The sequence below is a fragment of the Zalophus californianus genome, chromosome 4 (genome assembly GCF_009762305.2).
Source record: "Zalophus californianus isolate mZalCal1 chromosome 4, mZalCal1.pri.v2, whole genome shotgun sequence".
Classification (NCBI taxonomy): Eukaryota; Metazoa; Chordata; class Mammalia; order Carnivora; family Otariidae; genus Zalophus; species Zalophus californianus.
Genome location: NC_045598.1, coordinates 105,138,201 through 105,161,042, shown reverse-complemented (window position 1 = coordinate 105,161,042; position 22,842 = coordinate 105,138,201). Strand labels below are relative to the sequence as shown.

At 51.9% G+C, this 22,842-nt stretch overlaps 2 protein-coding genes across 6 annotated transcripts in view; one reads left to right on the top strand and one right to left on the bottom strand.

The window, feature by feature from the left end:
* Positions 1-5,591: 5,591 nt before the first annotated feature.
* CERS2 (ceramide synthase 2) lies at positions 5,592-14,910 on the top strand. Of its 2 annotated transcripts, XM_027599893.2 has the most exons (11): positions 5,592-5,747; positions 10,614-10,787; positions 11,206-11,323; positions 11,503-11,621; positions 12,275-12,332; positions 12,438-12,488; positions 12,723-12,815; positions 13,006-13,134; positions 13,332-13,438; positions 13,569-13,722; positions 13,909-14,910. In XM_027599893.2, exons 2-11 carry the CDS (start codon positions 10,615-10,617, stop codon positions 14,047-14,049), a joined length of 1,143 nt encoding a protein of 380 aa, XP_027455694.1. In that variant the 5' UTR covers positions 5,592-5,747; position 10,614; the 3' UTR covers positions 14,050-14,910. The 2 variants fall into 2 exon arrangements, with proteins under 2 accessions (XP_027455694.1, XP_027455700.1); XM_027599899.2 differs by lacking the exon at positions 12,438-12,488.
* A 143-nt stretch (positions 14,911-15,053) lies between these two features.
* SETDB1 (SET domain bifurcated histone lysine methyltransferase 1) overlaps positions 15,054-22,842 on the bottom strand; it is a 32,813-nt gene continuing 25,024 nt past the window's right edge. For all 4 annotated transcript variants that reach the window (XM_027599872.1, XM_027599860.1, XM_027599886.1 and 1 more), the window contains exons 15-22: positions 19,468-19,637; positions 18,303-18,931; positions 17,436-17,464; positions 17,199-17,331; positions 16,798-16,963; positions 16,194-16,405; positions 15,840-15,928; positions 15,054-15,694 (exon numbers count right to left, since the gene is read on the bottom strand). In XM_027599872.1, the coding sequence (XP_027455673.1) occupies positions 15,577-15,694; positions 15,840-15,928; positions 16,194-16,405; positions 16,798-16,963; positions 17,199-17,331; positions 17,436-17,464; positions 18,303-18,931; positions 19,468-19,637 (1,546 nt within the window). In that variant the 3' untranslated portion in view covers positions 15,054-15,576. The remainder of the gene's footprint in view (positions 15,695-15,839; positions 15,929-16,193; positions 16,406-16,797; positions 16,964-17,198; positions 17,332-17,435; positions 17,465-18,302; positions 18,932-19,467; positions 19,638-22,842) is intronic.

Genomic DNA, 22,842 nt, shown 5'->3' with positions numbered 1-22,842 from the left:
CCTGTGGGGCTGGCGGGGGGGGGGGGGGGGGGGGGGGCGACCACAGAAGCCCAGGCTTTAAGTCCAGCTTCTGACCTGGCTCCGCCTCTGGCCCCAGCTCCCTGGGGGGACAGGTCAGACAGGCTCCAGGCTGATTTAGAGGCTGATAGAGAAAAACCTGTTGGGGCACATACCAGCAGGGCACCCCAGTCCGCGCCCCAGAGGGGGTCCTAACCCCCAAACTCCCTGACTACTACTACCTTATCAGAGCCTGTCAGCCGGGGTGGGAAGGGTAGGGCAAGAAAGAGCAGGTATTTGAGGGTGGGCGCTGATCAGCAGAGTCAAGAGAGAAAAATGCAAAGGGTGTTCCCTGTGGACAGAAGCATGATGCTCCCAAAAGGCAACAGGGAGATGGGAGAGGCTCCCTGGGTTCCTGTGTCTTAGATTCCTTCTGGTGCCTTTTGGCTGCCAGGACGGTTTTAGCGGTACTGATGCAACCGCTGCAGCTGGGCTTGGGGCTGCCAGTGCACAGAGCAGCAGGTGAGCGGCCCTGGGAAGCCCAGGGTCCCTGAGCAGGTAGCCGCTTGAGCCTCACAGCCAGCTCCCTGGGACCTAGGAGCTGTGTCCTTCCAGCTTCCCTCCAGAGGTCCTGTGGGGGCTGGACACGGAAGCTAGAGAGCTGTTTCCACTCCTCTGCCCCTCTCCCCGCCAAGGAAGGCCCTCGCCGGTTCTCTTACATCCCTGAGGAGGGACCTGCCCCTCTTCCACAGAGCAGACCAGGCCCAAGTATGCACGAAGGGGGATTTCCTTGGTGGCGATCACTGCTTCTCACTTTGTCTCCTGTTAAACTGGGAAACATCCACCAATTTTTGCCGTGAGAACATGGGTTCAAGCCCCAACTCTGCCACTCGTTCTGTTCTGTAACCTCAGCAAGTCATTTCAGGTCTCTGTGTCTGTTTCTTTACCTGAGAAAAAATGGGACTATTGGGAGGGACTGAAGTGTGTGGAGGGGGCATCCTGGGCACCTGAGAGTAGTCTTCCTGGGAGGACTGAATTAGGTTATATATGTGATGGCATTTGGCAGAGAAAAATGCCTTGTAAAATAAGGCTGCCAGATTTAATAAAAAAAAATGCAGGACACCCAGTTAAATTAGAATTTCAGGTAAATGACAAATAATTTGTTGGTATTAAGTCTGACCCAACTATTTCATGGGATATACTTAGGATAACAATCATTTATTGTTTATCTGAAATTGTGATTGAACTGAGCATCCTGTAATTTACCTGGCAACTGGGACGATGGGACTCAGTTCCAGCATGGTGATTAAAAGCAAAAGTTCTGGAGCCAGACTTCTTGGACTCAGAATTCCAGTCTCTTATGTGACTTTAGCAATTACCTCAAACTTTCTTTCTTCTCCTTTTTTTAAGATTTTATTTATTTATTTGTCAGAGAGAGAGAGAACAAGCAGGGGGAGGGGCAGGCAAAGGGAGAAGCACGTTCCCCACTGAGCAGGGATTCCGATGTGGGACTCAGGTCATGGACCCTGGGATCATGACCTGAGCCGAAGGCAGATGCTTAACCAACTGAGCCGCCCATGCGCCCCTACCTCAACCTTTCTGTGCTCAGTTTCCTCATCTTCGAAACAGAGATAATAATAGTGTTTATATGATAAGCTATTGTGAGAAATAAATTAATACATGTAGAGCACCTTATTTTTTTTTAAGATTTTATTTATTTGACAGAGAGAGAGCGCGCACAAGCAGGGGGAGCGGCGGGCAGAGGAAGAGGGAGAAGCAGGCTCCCCCCTGAGCAGGGAGCCCGATGTGGGGCTCAAGTCCAGGACGCTGAGATCATGACCCTAGCCAAAAGCAGATGCTTAACCAACTGAGCCACCCAGGCGCCCCTTCAGAAGAGTGCTCGCACAGACTAGTAGGTACACATGTCAAAATGTTAACTAATATGTAACAATAAATATTGATATAATGTTATTTTATAAGGAACTGTTATTGTTAACTTGTCTCCCTATGGAGTCCCGTCTTGGCTCTCTTCTGCAACCTCTATCTTGCCGATCTTCAATCTGGCCACAGGAGGGCATTAGAAGCCACCGAGAGCCGAATGCCCCCTAGTGGCCACTTGAGGCCTCCGAAGCGCTGGCTCCACCCACAGATAACCCAGGGGCTCCTTTTGCGCCCTTGTTGGGAAGTGCAGTCTCTGGAGGACATCAGGTTCCTAGGTGGACTTGGCAGGCAGGCATGGTCAGCAGAAGAGCCTCAAGGAGACACCTACTCAAGGGACTTCCCCCCACCAATGGGACCTCAAGACACTTGCAGGAGACGTCCTAGGCTGGGTTACCCCAATACAGTGTCTTCGCAAGTCCCATGCCTTTGGCCTTCCGCATCCTTCAGAGTCCATTCTGGGCACACATTCCAAGTAGGTTTAGAGGGAAATGAAGGGAGAGGGAGAGGGCTCTTATTTCCCCAGTCCGAACTTCTGCGAGGGATTCCTGGCAGACCAGCAAGGCTGAATCCTGCGTTTGAAGGATGTACGCAGAAGGGCAACCACACAGCAGAAGAGCAGTCCTGTGGTCCAGGAGCGTGAGGAGAAGTACGGGAGATGCTCTACTGAAACTTGGTGGAAACTCACTCCTTTTGTCCTGGCGTTTTGTTTTGTTCAACTCCAGGGCCATATTGAGGTTGTTTTCAAATTTACTAATCACCTTTCACCCCCGTGCTCTAAATTTTAGAATTTCAGAGTTGGTGGGGTTCTTGGAGATGACTGGTCTACTCTTTTTTTTTTTTAAGATTTTATTTCTTTATTTGACAGAGAGAGAGACAGCAAGAGAGGGAACACAAGCAGGGGGAGTGGGAGAGGGAGAAACAGGCTTCCCACGGAGCAGGGAGCCCGATGCGGGGCTCGATCCCAAGACCCCGGGATCATGACCTGAGTGGAAGGCAGACACTTAACGACTGAGCCACCCAGGTGCCCGACTAGTCGGTCTACTCTTATTACTGACTCAGGAGGCAAAGTGACTTCCCAAGGGCCACGGTGTTGGAACCAGATCCAGGTCTCCTAACTTCTCCTGTGCTTTCTTCATTACTTAGATGAGGGCATAGCTGATTTGGGGGTCTGTCTTAGTGGAGTATATAGGGGACAGGCAGTAATATATAGAGCCTCAACTGTTGACTCATGAATTCGGGTTCAACTCCAACCCCATATTGCTTTTCTGCAAAATCTTGCATTGCATGATTTCGGAACACATAGAAATTTCTCCCCGGCATTTTTCTCTTGTTATGAAACTTTTTCTCCCCAGAACTCCTGGCACCTGAATCCCTCTGCTCACATAGTAGCCATGCTCTACTCCTTTACCCAAATAGGCTTCTGTGTTGCATGAGCCAGCCTGACTTTCCTAAGCTGGGGTCCATGCCTTTTCCTGTCCTCAAAGCCTGCCCAGATACTTAAATCCCAGCTTGAAGGCCTGGTGGTGCCCTCTGCCTCAGGCCACCTCAGCAGCGCATACAGAGGAAGTGAGTCACAGCAAGGCAGGCAGCTTGGGGCACTGCGGGCGTGGCTATGTCTGCCCGGGGCACTGGGGGATGGGTCAGAAAGGTGGTGATCCAAATCTCCTGGTCCAGCTGAGGCGGGGAGTGTGTGTGTGGCGCCGGTGCAAGCTTCTGTCCTAAGTATGTTGACAGAACTGGTAGCATCATTCTAATGCTGCCTGAGGCCACTTCCCCTTCTCCATCCACCTTCTCTTTTGTCTCTTGGGGGAGGGGTACACCCTCTTATCTTTATTTCTCAGGCCTTGGCTATACAACCTCTGCCCCCAAACTTCCCCTGCCCACTGCTATCTTAAAAAAAGTTAAACGGTCTTCAGTCCTCTAAGGAATCATTTAAAAAGTCTTGCAGGGACCTTGGAGAAACTTGGCATCTAGGAAAACTGCTTGAGAAAAGGGCTCAGAAGCCAAAGGAAAGGAACCAAATAGTACAGAGGCGTGAGGAGTTAGAGCGGGACCCAAAGGTTAGCTGGAGCCCGAAGTAGAGACACTGAACCCTTCTGGAAAAGGGCGTGTGGGTATGTAGCAGAGAGGAATCTGGGGAGGATTCTCAAGAAAGGTAGAGGGAACTTTGGATTGGAAGGCAGAGGGAGAGGGTTACAGAGAGGTAAAAAGATGTAAGCAGTGCTAATCAGGGAGGAATTCAGCCTGGGGCAAAGTAAAACAGGGCTGGAGGGCTTGCTGGGAACTGTAAAATCGGGCAGGTCAGGCTAAAAGAGGTGGAAGAGTCCCCTGGGGGCTGGTCTGGGGGGAGATGGGCCAGGGATTGGGCCAATAATTCTCATTTCTCCACTGGTAGGAATGAATGGGCTGAGGGTCCGGCAGCAGAGAGCAAATGAACAAAGAACTTGAAAATCAGCTTCTGCTTCTCTACCTGTCCAGAAAGAGCCTTAGGTGAGGGCCAAGCTCTCAACTGGAATAGGCGGGGAGGTCACTCTCCTTCCTAAGAGAGCTATCAAAACACCTGAACTTGACTAGATAAACCATGAAAGAAGCTACTGTCAGAGGTTCTAACCGTGACAGGACAAAAACACCATTTCATCGAGGTGAAAAACGAAGTTACCTCTACATGGAGTAAGCTCTAGCTCTCTTTCTAAACAAACCTTCAGACACATCCTAGCCACATTCTGTCCATGCTAGGAGTCGAGGTCGGTTTTCTAGGATAAACATGTCGCATGTTCCTGAAACGACAGTTTTACCAGACTAAGGGAAAGGCATCTTAGAAATACGAGTTAGAAGAGGGAAAAACAGTGTAGATGGCAAACTCAAATACATTTTACAAAACAAAAGTTGGGGGTTGGCTCTTTCAGAGTATCTACTACAGCGGGGTATGTGTGCCACCGTGGACAGGTTTTACAATACCCGGGTGGAAACGGGTTTTGTGGCGAGGATGGAGTGGGGGATCTCGCAGGGGCCGCAGGCTCTGCGCAGGGAAAGGCAACGGAATCACGAGGGTCCGCTGCCTGGGCCGACCCGGAGAGGCGCTCGGCCTGGGCGCACCGCACTCGGAAGGGACTCCCCCAGGCTTCGCTCGCCCGAAGCCGGGGCGCTCTCCTCCCTCCGCCGCTCAGTGGGGCTAGAGCCGGGAAGTGTGGCAATCGGTCGGGCGGGGGGAACCGAGGGCCGCAGCAGGGCTGAAGTCGCCGACCGCAGTTGGGGGCGGGCGGGTGGGGCAGGCGCTCGGCCGCTGCTCGCCCGGAATCCCCGGGCATCTCGCGGGTCTGTCCCCGAGGGCCACGGAGAGCCCGGAGTGCCCGCCGGGCCCGCACACAGCCTTCCCTCCTCGGGGGCTTCTCCCCGTGCAGAGATTACAGTGGGCGCGGCCGCGGGCCTGGCCCGCGAGGGCGCGGGTCCCAGGGCCGGGAAAGGGGCGGTGGCAGGGAGCGGGGGCTGGGCGAGGCCGCCGCGCGCACAGGCCTGGGCCCCGCTGCCCTCCCTCCTCTGCCGTGCCGTCGCTGGGCCGCAGGTCCACGCCCAGTCTCCCGGTTCCGGGGCCGCTCGCGGCCTTGCTCTCCCGGGCTGGGCTCGGACGCGGCTCGGCTGGGCTCGGCTGGCGGAGGAGGAAGGAGGGAGGGAGCGGGCGGGCGGAAGGGGGAGGAGAGGAGCGAGCCGAGCCAGTCCGGAGTGTGGGGGGGGGGGCCGGAGCGCGGACGCCAGGAGAGACGGAGCAGCGGCTCCCGGCCGGGCCAGCTCCGCGACGCCGCTGCCGCCGAGTGAGTCGGGACCCCAGCTTGCGAGCCGCAGGCGCTGCGCGCCGGGGTGGGGCGGGGAGCGGCCGCGGAAAAGTTGGGAGAAGTGGGGGCCGCTCCGCCGCGGCTCCGCCGAGAGGGCCCCCGCTGCGGAGGGAGCGGGGGCGACAAGGACAGAGGGCCCGGGGCGCGGGCTCTGGGCGGCCGGGCGGGGGACGGCAGCCGCGGGCTCGGGGGCCTGTGCCCGGCGCGCTCATGGCGGCGGGCCTGGGGGAGGGCGGGCCGGAGCGCCTCGCGGGAGCGGCCGGGCCCCCAGCGCCGCCCGAGGGCAGGCTGGCCGGGCGCCTCGGCGTGGTGGGGCGCGCCGCCCCGAGCCGGGAGAGGCAAGCCCTCCTGGCAACAGGTAGGGGCTGGGAGGGAGGGGCCCGAGGCTGCTCGCGGAGGGCCCGAGCCACAGGCGCCCCCTTTGTTGGGGAGAAGAGCTTGGTGACCATTTGCGCGAGAGCCCCAGCCTGGCAGTGGGCCCGCGGCGTCGCTCCTGGCCTGCACCGGTCCGGTGGCTGGAGTGGGAGGGCGGGGAGGGTCCTGCTGCTTTTTCTTCGCACCGGCCCCCAGTGCCCGTTGCAGGAGCGGGGTCAGAGCGTCCATGTGCTTAACGGGAAACAGGAAGGAGTGGCTCTGAGTGTGTGACCAGGCCCCCCAAGGCTAAGGCTCCTATACCGTTATGGGGTGTGTGTGGCTGGGCTGGGGAGGGGGAAGCTGCTGGTGAAACTGGTTTTCGGGGCCACGGCTTGTTAATTACCGGCCTGGAGGCTCTCTGGCAAGTAGGTTAATTGCAGGTGTGTGGCGCTAATACTTGGCCTCAGCTTGGGGGTTTCTCTCTCTCCCCAAGCCAGGCTCCTGGCATCAAAACCTGGGCTTGATTCCCTGAGTTGCTAGACCCAGTACCCAGGGGGCTTTTGAGGATCCTGAGGAACGGAGTGAGCCCCTCTTCACAGAGAATCGAATCTGGGAAGGCCTCCAGCAGGCAATCACTCCCACATCTGTGTTGGAGGGGGTCGCTGTCCCGTACCAAACAAAGTCCAGGTGGCCGGGGCTGAAGGTGGGTGGCTGACTGCACTTGTGATGGAGCTCCTAGGGATAAGGACTTGTCTGCAGCCTTGTCCCTCTGGGCCTGGCCCGAATCATGAAGTGACCTGCACAGATTCTCTGTTCCAAAGAGAGAGAGTTCCTTGTCTCCCTTGGTACCCCACAGCCCAGTCCCTTCACTGGGGCCTCTGGCCAGCTTTCCCCCTGGAGGCCCGGCCTCCTCTCTCCCCTGTCACTGGCCAGGAGCCTGGCGCCCTGCGGGTCCTTTACTGTGCTCATCAGCGCTGCCCCCCCTCCCCTGCTTCTTTAACCTGCCGGCCTCCCGCGGCCCCTGGAGGCTCTAGTCACATGCAGCATTTGGGTGTGTTGGGGCCTCTGGTGGGGTGGCCCAGACAAGCTAAATTTGGGGACCTACCCTGCCTTCTGGAGTGATGATACACCTCCTGTTGGCTTCATCCACGCTGCAGCCTTCTAGTTCCTGATGCCTGTTGCTAAAAGAAAGTTTTCAACAAGACTTACTCGGATCCTCCCACTTTTTTTGTAGTCCCTCAGGCTTCAGTGGTGGCGGGGAGCCTGTGGGACCCTGTGTTTGTCAGTCTCTCCTCATTTGCTGATCCTATTTTGCTCAATTATTTCTTCAAGCTCTGAGAGCCAGCGGGACTGTTTTCACATTGAGTCTGTGAGATCCCTGCCTCATGGACTCAAACCTCTGCCTTCTTAGCATTCTGGGTTTACAGGCCCCCATGGGGACCCTCTGCCCCCTTTACATCCATTTCTGAGGGTTTGGGAGGGGTCACTCAGAGATGGGGCAAAGGCTGGGGGCTGGGCAGAGCCCTCTTCAAGTTCCTGGTAATCCGATGCCCGTGAAATCCCTGCTCTGCTGGCCCCTCTCCTGCCTGTGCCTCAGAGAGTGGCGTCTGTGTCTCTGAGGCAGGTGTGTCTCTGTGAGAGAGACAGACACACACACACACACACACACACACACACGCACGCACGCACGCACACACACACTGTCGTTTCTTCATGTGTGCAGTGAGTAAATTCTGTGAGTGGGAGACTATCTGTAGGTGTGATTTCCCCATCAGAAAATCAAATATCTACCCTGAGGGCCAGCTGGCCAGAAAAGCAGGGTTTCTCCCTATACCGAGTTCACATCCCTGTCTTCTTGCACCAGTCTTTTGTTTATGGGATCCCGTGCTTGGCTTGGTGTGCTGGTGCCAAGAAGCCACCAGGGCTGCCTCGGAGCAGACCGGTTGGTTCTGAGCGGATGTGTAAGCAAGGCTGCTGGGAGCCCCTGTTGTCCTCCCCACCCTGCCCCCCATGTTGAGTCAGAAGCCCTGACCCTGCTGAATCTGGCGCCTCTCCCTGCTGGGCTAGGCTTTGGGGGTAGGGAGGGGGCAGGGATGGGGTAGCTTTACTCTGCTAATGGAAGTACTGGGCACCAAGGGAGGGCTGTGGTCACAGAAAGCCTGCTACCCAGGTGTGAGAGAGCCCTCATTAATCTGCATTTCACCACGTTCTTTGGCTCTCCCTGCTTGGGATGGGAAGCGGATAGGTGTCGTCTTGGGGTTGAGATAATTGCACTATCCTGGTGCTTGCCCTTGACCACTCTCTGGCCCATGTTCTGCTAACTTCTCCAGCATCTCACCTTTGTAGGTAGAGACTGGCAGAAGACAATCCTGGGCCCCAGGAGTCAGGGAGAGGGGCCCCACTCACACCCTCTGGGACCCCAGCCAGCCCTCTGAATCTTTAATCCTCAAAATGTCCCTGACAGAGAAACTTCCTGCCAGTTTCCACTGACCAGGGTGGGGATGGGGCCTGATATCCAGGCCTGTCTGTACTTTTGGCTTTAGATCTCAGTGGAGGACAAGGTGGGCTCCAAGGGACATGGAAGTCAGGGCACGTGTCAGTCATTTCCCCCCACCTCCAGTCTAGCTAAGCTAAAAAGGTGGGAAGGAGGATCCAGAGGCGTGTTAGCACATCTAGCTCTTCTGCCTTTTCCTTCTCTACTCAATTTTCTCTGTGAAAAAAGTGTGTTGTGCACATGGTTGTGTGGGGGAAGTTCCACTGTGGAGAATTATGTTTAATTTTGTTCAGTTCCAAAGGCTTCCATCTCTTTAACTAATTAAATATTTATTCTGGCTAAGGTAGAGGGGAAAGGGGCAGTGCCCTCGGGAGCTGAGGCCCGGAGAGTGTGTGTGTGTGTGTATGAGTGTGTATGAGTGTTCCTGGGCGAAGGTGGAGCTGAAGCTCCTTGATTGTCGGTGCTGACCTCTGACTTCATCTGTGAGCAGTGACCAGGAGTGGGGACAAGAGGGTAAAGTCCTCGAGCTGGAATACTGACCCGTGACAGGCCGAGAGGGATTTCTGAGAGGGATTTCGCAAGTGCTTGTGTGGTGGGTGTGGGCGGAGCCGTGGGAAGAGCAGGCGGAGCGCCAGCCCCGCTCAGCTGAGATCTGATCAGCCTTCAGCCAGGGGCACCGTGGTCTGCAGTGCACGGTGGAGAACAGTCTCCCCACTCTCTTCCCGCCGGGTGGGAGGAGACCACCTTCCTTCTGCGTCAGCTTTTAGTTCTAAGTCAGCCTGAATACCAGCACCGCACCACCCCCACCCCCCCGCCCCTGCCCTCCTGAGAGGATGAGGGCTGGGGGCCCAGAAACTTCTGCCCTTGTCGTCCCGCTGGTCTTCACTGCCAAGTCCCAGGACTGCCAGGCATTCTGTTGGTACTGGCATCACTGACTCCGTGGGACCATCTTGCTGCTGTACTCTCAGCTCCCAGCAGCTGCTGTCGCCCCTCAGGAGCCAAAGACAATGGCTCTAGAGGATACCTCTCAGGAGGTCTGTACCCTCCCTCATTCTGGTATCCAAGTGACCAGTGGTTGGTCACTACCTCTCTGTGGAAGGAAAGGGGGAGGTGGGGTGGGGGGGGTGGGGAAGCAACAGCTTTTCCCTGAGCTGAGAGTCTTTGTGATGGGTGTTCCCCTGCAGACTAGTTACTATTTTGTGGATGAGCCTTAAGAAATAGCTCCTAGTTCCACCAGATGTCTCGGTCTTCTGTCTCCATTGTCTGGCCCCCAATCCCTAATTCTTTGCAGCCTTGCCTTCACTTTGTTTCTGAAAAGACGCTTCAGATAGTTCTTCTGCCTTATGTGCAGGGATTGGATGGCTCGGCATGGGGTGTTAATCTCCTGTGGAATAGTTTGATGTTTACTGATTGTCCTGGAGCTCAGCATCCTTTAGGGACATAATTTTGCTTTACTCTGGCCTCTTAATTTTCCCTAGGGACCTGCTGTGCAGATGGGTTGTAGGGAAGGAGGAGGTAGGGTTTGCCTAAGCCCTGCAATCTGTTTCTGGGCTGCCTTGGCACAGAAGCTTCCAGCTGTGGGTTGGCTTGAGGGACGGAGGGGCTAGCTGGAGAGTGGGGGTTGGGGGAGGAGAAGGTGCCTCCCACTTTACTCAGATTGTTGGTTATAACTTCTAGGGCCAGATCCTGCCTGTCCTCCATGCCAGGGTAAAGCAAAATGACGGGGAGACCCCAAGGTTCTTAGTTCTAGAGAACTGGGACTCCTGGGGGTCGTGAGCATCATCTTCAGTTGTGGTAAATGGTGAATGTTAGAACTGGAAAGCCACCATGTTACAGACAAGGAAACTGGTTTGTCCAAGGCCATGTGCCCAGGACCAGACTCCAGGGCATGAGTCTCTGTCCCCTGCTCCTTTGTTATACCATGGAAACTTTCATCTTTCTCTTCCCCCATGGCTGCCCCCTGTGATGCCCTCTGCCTCCCCCCCCCCCCCCCTCAGGATGCTCCAGACCTTGTATGACTACTTCTGGTGGGAACGGCTGTGGCTGCCTGTGAACTTAACTTGGGCTGATCTAGAAGACCGGGATGGACGTGTCTACGCCAAAGCCTCAGACCTCTACATCACACTACCCCTGGCCTTGCTCTTCCTCATCGTTCGATACTTCTTTGAGCTGTGAGCATACCAACCTTCCCCCATGCCTTCCCTGGCTGCCAGCCACAGTTTCTTGCACTTGAGTTTGTCTCTTGCTGTTTAATTGGTCCTGGACCCTGCTCTTCTGGCCACCCAGATCCCTGCCTCCTATGTGCCGCCCCCACTGAACGCAGCATTGTCTTCCTGAGGGCTTAGCACCCCCAGGCCCTTTCCTTCAATGGTCATTTGTTCTCCCTCTCCACCCCGCCTGGTCACTAGTAAACACAGGCAGCTTTGTCAGCTTTGGGCAGCCCAAGGAGGCCACCGAGGGGGTTGCCGGGAAACTGAGGCCCAGGATAAAGTTGCCTGAGCTTGCAGTCCTTTCCCCAGCCAGCTAGGGGCTACCAAGAGACAGGTGCTTTAAAGAGACAGACCCTTCTCACTCCTATCCCTTCCTCAGTTATGTGGCTACACCACTGGCCGCCCTTCTGAATGTAAAGGAGAAAACTCGGCTGCGGGCACCACCCAACCCTACCTTGGAGCATTTCTACCTGACCAGTGGCAAGCAGCCCAAACAGGTGTGTGCTGCAGGCCCTGCTCTGGGATCACTGAGTGCGCCCTGGGGAGGGCGCAGGTTGTGAGGCCAGCCCTGGTGGGTGGAGAGGACAGGGCAGTGGTGCTGACCTAGGTTCTTGCTGGGAGGTGGTGGCGGGAGGACGGGGGCGCTGAACGTAATGGGCTTCTTCACCACACCCAGGCAGAGGTAGAGCTCTTGTCGCGGCAGAGTGGGCTCTCTGGCCGCCAGGTGGAGCGCTGGTTCCGCCGCCGCCGCAACCAGGACCGGCCCAGTCTCCTCAAGAAGTTCCGAGAAGCCAGGTAGGGTAGGTTGGGGCCAGAGAAGCTGGGTGGCAGAGGAAGGTCTGATGTCTTGCTGGGAGGGGTGGGCCATGGCTGTATGCAGGGAGAGGTTGTGCCTAGGTGAGGAGGTGAACTGGTTATTAATGATATATATATATATTTTTTTTTAGGTTTTATTTATTTGACAGAGAGAGAGAGTGAGGGCAGGAACACAAGCAGGGGGAGTGGGAGAGGGAGAAGCAGGCTTCCCGCTGAGCAGGGAACCCGATGCGGGGCTCGATCCCAGGACCCTGGCATCATGACCTGAGCTGAAGGCAGACGCTTAATGACCGAGCCACCCAGGCGCCCCTGCCAATCAATGATATATATATATTTTTTAAGATTTTATTTATTTATTTGAGAGAGAGAGAGAGAAACAGCATGAGAGGGGAGAAGGTCAGAGGGAGAAGCAGACTCGCTGCTGAGCAGGGAGCCCGATGTGGGACTCGATCCCAGGACTCCGGGATCATGACCTGAGCCGAAGGCAGTTGCTTAACCAACTGAGCCACCCAGGCGCCCAATCGATCAATGATATTCTTGAGAGGGAAGATATCTGGGGGCACTTGGCAGTGGTTGGAGGGCTGTGCCCCTCTCCCAGCCATCCTCCTTACCCTTTCTGCTTCCTCTTCCAGCTGGAGATTCACCTTTTACCTGATCGCTTTCATTGCTGGCATGGCCGTCATTGTGGACGTGAGCGGGGGTTCCTGGGAGGTGGGAGTAGGTTCTCTGTCAAGGTGGTGTGAGGCCATAGAACGTGGGTCCCTCTTCTCTTAACCTCTCACCGTCTCTCTGCAGAAACCCTGGTTCTATGACATGAAGAAGGTTTGGGAGGGATATCCCATACAGGTATGAGATGGGGTCCTGACTCCTTCTCTGGGGTGATTAAGAGGCTCAAGGTAGGGCAGGACTAGGACACGTACACCCTTATGAAGAGATGGTCTCTGGAACATGTGGCAGAAGGCACTGGAGTCACGGTGCTAAACAACCCCGGGGTAGAAGGGCTGGGTTGGACAGTGAGAGCCTTGGGTCCTATTGTTTGGGGTACCTTACCTTTCCCTTTCTCTCCTTTCTCGCACCCAGAGCACCATCCCTTCCCAGTATTGGTACTACATGATTGAACTTTCTTTCTACTGGTCCCTGCTCTTCAGCATTGCCTCTGATGTCAAGCGAAAGGTGGGTCAGGGAGCTGTGCCATTAAGCCTAGAAGCCAAAACAAAGCCCCGGACGGAGAGCCTTCCCCTTTGATTTCTGAGTATTTGGATGGAGCTGTGGGTTAAGGGGAACTAAGTGGAAGGGGGAGGAAGTAGGATTACAGTGGGGGTGGGGAACAGGAAGTCCCCTGGAGCCTGCATCTTTTCTGCAGGATTTCAAGGAACAGATCATCCATCACGTGGCTACCATCATCCTCATCAGCTTCTCCTGGTTTGCCAATTACATCCGAGCAGGGACGCTGATCATGGCTCTGCATGACTCTTCCGACTACCTGCTAGAGGTCAGGCTTCCTGGGCATTTCTTCAAACCTAGAGACTCCGGTGCAGGTTCTTCTGTCCCTATCCCTCTTCTGGGGGTGGTGGTGGTGGGGGGTGACATTCCTGGGAGCAAGGAGGTGGGGGCACAGAGCCAGTGTATATATGAATGTATATGGGAGAGTCAGGAGCCCGTGATGATGGACGGGGGCTATCTGTGCAGTCAGCCAAGATGTTTAACTATGCGGGATGGAAAAACACCTGCAACAACATCTTCATCGTCTTCGCCATTGTCTTCATCATCACCCGACTGGTCATCCTGCCCTTCTGGTGAGTAGGCCAGACTATACTCCTGTCCTCAAGTAAGCAGGAGTCTTGACCTCCCCGCCTCATTTATCTGTCCTTATCCCGACTGCCTCCTTCATGTGTTTACAATCCCGTCTCTCCTTTCCCATTGCAGGATCTTGCACTGCACTGTGGTCTACCCATTGGAGCTCTACCCTGCCTTCTTCGGCTACTACTTCTTTAATTCCATGATGGGAGTGCTACAGCTGCTGCATATCTTTTGGGCCTACCTCATTCTGCGCATGGCCCACAAGTTCATAACTGGAAAGGTGAATGATCTGTAGGCCCTACTACCTTCAACTCCAGAAACAGCCCAAACTCCCCCGCCGCCCCACGTCGGCAAGCGTCCTAAGACACTACTGTGGTGCCCTGGGTGCAGCAGGACAAGCCTGCTGAGAGAGGCATTCCTTAAGCATTTGAGGACAGCATGTAACCCTTCTTTTCCGTTTCCACAGCTGGTAGAAGATGAACGCAGCGACCGGGAAGAAACAGAGAGCTCAGAGGGGGAGGAGGCTGTAGCTGGGGGAGGAGCAAAGAGCCGACCCCTAGCCAACGGCCACCCTGTCCTCAGTAACAACCATCGTAAGAATGACTGAACCGTTGTCCCTGCTGCCCCTCAGATTAATGCATAAAGCCAAGGAACTAGGCTGTCCTCTCCAGAGGACCGCTTTAAGCCCTGGGGAGAAAGCAGAAAGCAAGGAGAGAGTTCCTCTGTGTCCCAACCCCCTGCTTCTTTGTCACCCAGTTGCCTTTAACCAAACTAACCAGCCTATCCCCGGGTAGCGGGGAGGTTGGTATATCCTTTGTCAGAGGGGGGGATGGACTTATTTTCCTCTCTGTTTTCTAGGTTGTCCTTTCTATTGCTTTTGAGGCCCTGCCTTAGCTCTGGGGGCGGCAATTACAACTCACATTCCTTATTCTTCAGAATTTGGCCCTAGCTGTTTGCCTCAGACTCCCTGACCTCCAGAGCCAGGGTCGTGCCTTACTGTCCCATCTGTGGGCCTCATTCTGCCAAAGATGGACCAAGGCTCACCTTTCTAGGCTCCCTAACTTGGGCCAGAAACCAAAACTGAGCTTTAACTTTTTCCCTCCTGAGACACAAATGAATTGAGTGTAGGAGGGTACATAAGACCCTTACCCTACCTCTGCCAAAAAGTGTGTGTGTTGGGCGCCCATACTGGGACTGCTTGGATGGCCTGCGTGTTATTTCTCTGCCAGCTCTCTGTCATCACAGGTCTAAGGTCTTACTGCCTCCTTCCTCTGGCCTCATCCCCTAGGCTAGCTGGTTTGGAATAGAATGGCAATTAGTTCTTATTTTTATTTATTAAACATTCGGTGTTTTGGTTTTAAAGCCAGAATTACAGCTAGCACCTGGCATTTCAGCAGAGGGACCACTTCAGACCAAAATGTACTGTTAATGGTTTTTTTTTTTTTAATTAAAATATATTAAAGATTAAGTAAAACATGGTAATAAGTGTCTGAGACTAGTAGGAACTGAGAAGGGAGATCAACTAAATAAACTAAGGTAGTCTTCCTCATGGTTATGTAACGTTTCCTTTTTAAAATTTCACATGGCAAATAAGAAAAAGCAAAGGTAGAGAAGGTATGAGATTAATGACAGCTGTCCCTTGGGAAGGACTGGGGGCAGAAATAGCTCTGTCACCAAAAGACCCAGAACTGGGAGAATGGGGGCTGAGGAAGATAAATCAAATCACAATCTTTGTTTTAACATCTTGTTAAAAGACATTCAAGAAACCATACAAATCAAGGATAGTAAATACACAGCCCTCATTCCAGGAATGAAGTCTGTCAGAAGCATGAACACTTGAACAAACAGAGGGTGGGAGGGAGGAGTAACAGGAGGACTGAGGGAGATCAGGCCCAGGTCGGCGTGGCGACCTCCCCCCACCCCCGGCGCTTCAGGAGGTGGAGGAGGGACCTTGCCTGCTAGCACCACATTGGAAGGGATCTCCTGATCCAGAGCTCCCACTTCTATCTACCAGGAGCTGGGGGAAGAGCTAGACGGGAGACGTGGGGGTCAGAGTTGAACAGTCAGGAAGACCCAGTTCCTGAGGAAAGGACGGTTCGGGAAGGGTTTGGAAAGTTCCGAAGAAGGCTGTCCACTAAAGAAGACGCCCTCTGCATTCGATGGCCCCGCAGCAGCAGAGCAGCTCCTTGCCTTCCACACTGCCCACCTCGTAGTTGTAGTCCCACGTGAGCTCTGTGCCAGCCCGGATCCTCCTGGGCAGGAAGACAGGGGAGGGGGCGGTGAAGGCAGCACGTCACCACGTGCGAGCGGAGCTGGAGCACGAGGTGGGGGGCTGCCCCTACTCAACGCTGGGCTGCGGCTCTTACCCAACCAGCCCCCTCCCTGACCCCTTCTTACTTGCTGGCAAAGAAGGCCACCCAGGGGAAGCGAAGATCGTGAGTGTCCACGAAGACATTCTGGACAAACAAGTTGGGGCTGCAGCTATGCTGTGGGTTTAAGGACAGGACCCATAAGAACTGAGAAAACAACCCAGCTTTGTGGGGTGAATGTGAGTTGGACAAAAAAAATGATGCCATTTGATCCTCCCCATCATAGCAGAGAAGTTCTGAAAGAAAGCTACCTCTTTAAGATCCTAGAGATCAAGAATTTCTAACAAGTAAAGGTAGGTTTATATAGTTGTGTTAAAAAGAACTAGAAATTTGAGGACAGTGGGATAATCCAGCATCTAGAGGGAAGGGAGAGGGATCTCACATTGAGGTAGCGGCCCAGGTTGCCTTCGAGCTTGGCATCAATGATATAGCAAGACTCTTCCCCATCATAGAACTGGCGTGTGTTCTTACGAACAGGTGCACTCTCCCCCTTTTCCACGGATGCCATGTTGGTTGATTTAATGGCAATCCCATGGGTTGATTTAAGAGCAAAGCCTCGGGTTGATTTTACTGCCACCTGGCGTTTTGTTGGACCTGGACAGGAAGGAGAACAGAGAACAGGGTTAGGCCCCATCCCACCTCACGACTGGACCTTCTACCCCCATTTTCATCCCACTCCTTGCACTGTAGGAATACTGATGAGCTGTGACCCTGAAAGCAAAGATCCTAATTGGCAGTTTTTTCAAGCAGGATTAGAGCTGCTGGGTAAAGGAGCTGAGGGAAGAGAGTAGGGAAGTGAAAAGGAGAGAGGAAGGGGATGTGTTAAACAACATTAACAGTTGAGCTGGGAATCAGAGAATCCTCCCAGACATGCGTCAACTCTTAAGATCTGCATGTTTTCCCACTCCTTTAGCTTCCTTAGAAAAGCCCCTATCCCAGCTTTCCTGCCATCCCTGCCTACTACCCCCAACATTCTTCCAGACTACCAGACATGTTCTTCTTGTCCTCAAAGTCATCTGCCTCAGAGCCAGAGGAGATGGTCTGGATATCATCGCTATCCACTGCTGTGGCTGAAGTCTGACCAGTGGTGGGCTTCCGGCTGGTCGCACTTTCCCCCTCGCTTTCTGTGCTGCTGGACAATGTTAGGACGTCCTGGGAAACAGAAGGGTGAGAAGAAAGAAGAGTAAATGGAGAGGACCCATTCAAGTACGTGCTCTTTCTACAGTTAAGCAGGAAGAAGCTAAGACTACAGCAAGAGAAAGATTAGATGCTGGCTGAAGGAAACGGAGGCAGGAAGCCACAGCCAAAGCAACAAGGGATATACTGGGAATTATCATTAAGGCCCCGATGAGAGGTGAGGTACAGCTTGAGGAAGAATGTCACTTACATCAGCACTGGACTGAGCAGAGGCCATGAGTCGTCGGCTCTGATGCATACTAGTCTTACTAGGTGGGCGGCGAAGTCCTTCGAGCTTCATGGGAGAAGGATTGTAACCGTAATTTCGAGCGCTTTCACTAACTCTACCGGGAGGGGAAGGAATGAGAAGGGGGGTCAGATGATGAGTTTCTTTTACAGGCTTGAAACAAGGCAAATCTGGAAACAGGTCAGAAACAGAGGCTCTTACATTGACATCTTGTTTCGATCATCAGGGTCCTGGAAAAGAGAGCAAGTGAAAGGTTAAAATGTTTTCAATGGTCCTGAGTAACAAATCCAACAATTAGACTTGATCTCAAATGACCTCCAAAGACCTCAGCTAGTGAGAAGCTTATCTAGAGACTGCTTTGCAGCTTGACGGAACACTCATGTTCTCATGAGGACACCACCTGAGAGGGGGTTTCCAGCCTTTCCAATGACAGGCATAAGATGCTCAAGGCAAACACTGTGGGCAGAATCTTACAAGGACAAGAGACACAGTTTACCACCCATAATGTGCTAAGTTTCAACATCAATAAAAATACATCTAGAATCAATTGGTTTTTTTCTTTAAGGATTTATTTGAGAGAGAGAGACTGAAAGAGAGAGTGTAAGCAGGGGGAGGGGGCAGAGGGAGAGAATCTCAAGTAGACTTGAGCCCAATGCTGGGCTCCATCTCATGACCCTGACATCATGACCTGAGCCGAAATCAAGAGCTGGATGCCTAACTGACTGAGCCACCCCAGGCGCCCCTCAATTCTTGGTTTTTAAGTATAACAAAAGACAGCAATGCTGTAGATAACTTGAAATAACACTTAACTTAAAAAAAAAAACACCTACTTATAAATCCTTTACTTTGGGATGAACCAGACAGTTCTTCCCTAGGTTGATTTTAAGATAATTTGGTCCTTTAAGCACCGGAAATGTGCTGGGTGGAGGGGGGAGTTAATCTGGTTTGCCACAAATATCCATCCAGTACCTAATCTACATGTTGAAGAGTGAGAGTAAGTCACATTAAGTCACTACACCAAAGTTACACAAAAGCTACCACTCTCAAGAGTTTCCTGCCACCACTTACCTCTTTCTTGGCCTGCTTGATGTCTCCCTCATCCTTGAAGCCCAGCCCTGAGGTGGAGGCCTTCTCAGCCTCCCCTCTGCCTCCCCCAGGCCGGCCTTCCCCACCTTCGCTAGTCTTGAAGGAGGACCGGCTGTCAGAGTCAGCAAAGCCACCCTCGCTGACACTGTTGTAGCTCAACCACGAGGCCACCTTGTTCTTGGGTGTCTCTTCAGAGGAAGGCGGATTGCAGCCACCGACAGGGATCGCTGGAGGGACAGGAATATGAGGGGGGCCTAGGTCTGGGGGGCGGGAGTCCTTGGAAGCTGTCTCAGACAGTCCGTTCTCCTTCTGGCCCCGGGTCTGCCGCCGGGTAGCATAGCTACGCCACACAGAACTGGTGCTGAAGTCCTCATCTTTGCAGAAGTTATCATCGGAGCTGTCATCATTGGACTCTTCGGGATCCTCTGTACCGCTGTTGCCATCTTCCTGGTCTTTCAAGTCTACCCCGCTGCTGTCCGAGGAACAGGGGGCATCACTCTCATAGCCTTCCTTGAAGTTCTCCACGCTCTCGATATGGTCCAGATTGGCAAAGTACTCATCACCCATCTCCAGGCCCTCCTTGTCCGCAAAGTCATCTGTCAGGATCTTGCCTGGGAGTGAAGAGAATTAAAGGCCTTCTGTGGTTATGAGGATCTTTTAGAAAGTATAGGGGTCCTTCCAGCAATACCGAGCCCACCAGCACACAGTCAAAACACCTCCATTATGGGCTCTCCCTTGTCTCCTCAGTGTCTTAACTATGAGAAGACAGGCAGCTTTCCTCTAGTTTTAAATCTTGCCCTTTCTGCCATCCCATTTTCCTCTTGGTTTACCAAAAGGGTGTCCGCAGCTATGCTAAAAGCCTGTGGGTGGAGAGACGTGGGAGAAAACAACACACTGGGCTCTGCTCCCATGTCCCTTGTCTGAAAAATCCTCACGTCCACTTTCATCCCTTTTCCTTCTTGTCCTTATAAAGCTCTTTGTCCCTTCCTGGTCCACCCGGACAGGCACATCATCACTTGTCCTGTTCTTTACAGAAGAAAATCCTGGCCTCCTCTTACTCCCAAGTTTTATTCTTCTGTTCAGCTCCTCTCTGATTCAATTCCCCACCGTGTCCTAACCCCAGCAACTCTTTTGTTTCATCACCAACCTGCATAAATACAGACAAAGGAGCCTTTGGCAATGTCATCCAAGCAGCGGATACCCCAGCCCTTGTTCTGCGTCTTGAATAGCTGTAGCCGAACCTGGAGTCCATGCTGCACCAACCGGTTTGTGCACATGTTTGGGTCACACTTGCAGCGCTTGTTACACTCGTAAACTCTGGGACGAGTGACAATAAACTCAATCATAACATGATCACCAGAGCATCCGTTCAGTCCATAGAACTGTTACAATTCTTAAGGTTTCATCATTTAGTAGGTAGTGATCTAAGTGAGTGAATTTAGGAACTATGCTCTTTGATTCATTTGGGAATAGAGCCCAAGGAAATAATTCAGAAGAGGGAAAAGTGATTTATACAGGTAATTTATAGCACTAGTTAGTAACAATGAATACCAGAATACCTAACACCTGGAGAAAAGGAAGCAAACTGATGTGAATACAGATTAAGAGCCGTTAAAATAGCAGACTACATCAATTTATAGAAAGAGATATGTAAAAATAAAGTATGTGAGAAAAGCAAAAACCAATTTAATAGATAGTGAAAGAGCCTAAAGGGGTGCCTGGGTGGCTCAGTTGTTGAGCGCCTGCCTTCGGCTCAGGTCATGATCCCAGGGTCTTGGATCGAGGCCCGAGTCGGGCTCCCTGCTCGGTGGGGGGCTTGCTTCTCTCTCTCCCACTCCCCCTGCTTGGGTTCCCTCTCTCACTGTATCTCTGTCAAATAAATAAATAAAATCTTAAAAAAAAAGAGACTAAAGAGGAGGAATTGGTACAAAAGTCTGGGTATAGCTGACTTTCATCCTGTGAACATTTACTAACTACCAAAAGCTGTTCTACGTAAAACACTGGGAACTCAATAATGGAAAAAGTCATAATCTTTCCTCTCAGGGAGCTCATATTCTATCAAGTTTAAGGCACTGCACAGGTTATTTAAAAAACTATCAAAATTAGAGAGATCTAGCTAATAGTTATACTGAGAAAAGTTATCTTTTCAGGCATCAATGTTTCTGCTCCATCTACTATTGGAAAGATGACACTAGTACGATTTGAGAGTTGATGACATTAGTCCTATCCTTTTAGACAAAGTTGGTAAAAGCAGCTTCTATTCACTGAACATATAAACATATACTTTGTGTTTGGCATTGTGCTAATAGGCTTTATATACATTCTCTATTCTATCCTCGGAGCAGCCCTATAAGGATGTTTTTTTAACCTTAAAATCTTGGGAAGTGGGGTGCCCGGCTGGCTCAGTGGGTAGAGCATGTGACTCAATTGCAGAGGTCATGAATTTGAGCCCTGCATTGACTGTAGAGATTACCCAAAAATAAAATAATGAAAGCATAACATACACAGAGGGAAGTACACATACATGTCTATGGCTCAATGAATTTTCACAAACTGAACACACCATGTAACTAGCACCATATCAAGAAATAACTTCATTAGGTCCCTTAAAACCTCAGTAGGGATGGGGGGTGTTTGTGTTCAATTCTTCCATTTACAGCTAATAAAACAAGATCAGCTTAGAATGGATGAAGTCAGAATTTGAACTTAGGTCTATTCACCACCCTATGAAACTTCCAGAGAAGCTATACTGTATCATTCAGTCATTCAACAAAATCTGTTTGAGTGGTTACATGTACCAGGCACTGGGTCAGTTAGCTGCCGGTGATACACCATGCTGAGCAAGACAGACAGGTTCCCATCCCCATGGAGCTTATATGCTAATGAAAAAGAACAAAAGCAAGTCAACACATAAATGAAAGTTGCCCCAGATGCTATAAAAAACACAAACAGGGTGCTAAATGAGAGCACGAAGGCAGTAAAAATGACCTAGTTTTAGGGTGGCCAGGAAAGGTCTCTCTGAGGAGGTGAGATTAAAGCTGAGAGCTCAAGGTTAAAGAAGATACCATGCAAAGAACAGTGGACGGATGCCAAGCAGAGGGCACAGCATGTACAAAGGCCCCTGAGGTAGGCTGGCAAATACTGGGCAAACTGGATTCAGTAACTGAAGAATATCAATGTGCCTAGAACAGTTTTGGAGGGAGAGAGATAGGAAGGGGCCAGATAGTACAGTGTCTTGTGACCTAAGATTAAGAGTTAGAATGAAATCCAAGTGCAGTGGGAAGCTATTAAAGTTTTAGGCAGGGAAGTGACATAGTATTTGTGGTCATTTGAAAATATTTCTATGAAACATTTCAAACACGGAAAAAGAACACTCATCTACTGCCCAGCATTAGCAAATCTAAACATTGTTACAAGACTCAAGTTTTATTATAATTAAAACATAAATGATACAGGGATGCAGCTAAAGTTATTAACTGTCTTTTCCTTTGCTTAGTTTTCAATTTGCATTCAGCACAAATTCATCTCCTGACTTCCCTGGTAGCCTCCATTTCTTGTGAAGATCCTCAGACATACCAGGTTTTCTACCAAGCCCATTCTCCCAGAGCTTCTCTTGCAGCCGGATGCGTGCTGCTCTCACACTGGCTGTCCTGGCCGGTGCACAGCTGTCAGCCTGGAAGCCCCCTTCACCCCACCATCTGTGGGTGCCCCCTCAATCCTCTTTTGAGTTGGAGCCGCTATTTCCTGGGTCAGTATGCTTTCCCGTCTCTTGACTTTTCCCCTTATTCTGGCAAACAATTCCAGTTAACTTTCTTTCTTTCTTCTCTTTTTTAAAAAAATTTTACTTATTTATTAAAGGGAGAGAAAGCACAAGCAGGGGGAGCGGCAGGGAGAGGGAGAAGCAGGCCTCCCGCTGAGCAGGGAGCCCGATGTGGGGCCTGATCCCAGGACCCTGGGATCACGAACTGAGCCGAAGGCAGATGCTTAACTGACCGAGCCACCCAGGCGCCCCTCCAGTTAACTTTCTGGGAAAAGGACTAATTGACAATTTTGAGGTATTTCATGTCTAAAAAATGTCTTTAGTTTAACAAACTCATAGCCTGGGGCTTAGAACTCTAGGTTACAAATAATTTCCCCTTAGAATTCTGAATGGAGTCCTTAATTTCCATCTAGCTTCCAATGTTATTTTGAGAATGCTGAAGATAGACTCTGACTCTATTTTTTGGTCTATTTCTCTTCTCCAGAAGCTTTTAGGATTTTTTTTTTTTTTTTTTTTGTCTTCAGTGTTCTGTGGACACAATGATTGCATTTTATTATCACGTTTTTTAGTGGGGATCTATTTTCATCTGTTATGCTGGGACATGACTGGCATTCTCCATTTGGAAACAGACCCTTCAATTACGGGAAAATTTCTGAATTATTTCACTGATGTTTTTCTCCTCTCTTCTGTTCTCTCTGCTACTTATGTATCTTGAGCACCAGGTTTGTTAGTTTCCATGTTCATATATAACCATTTACCAAG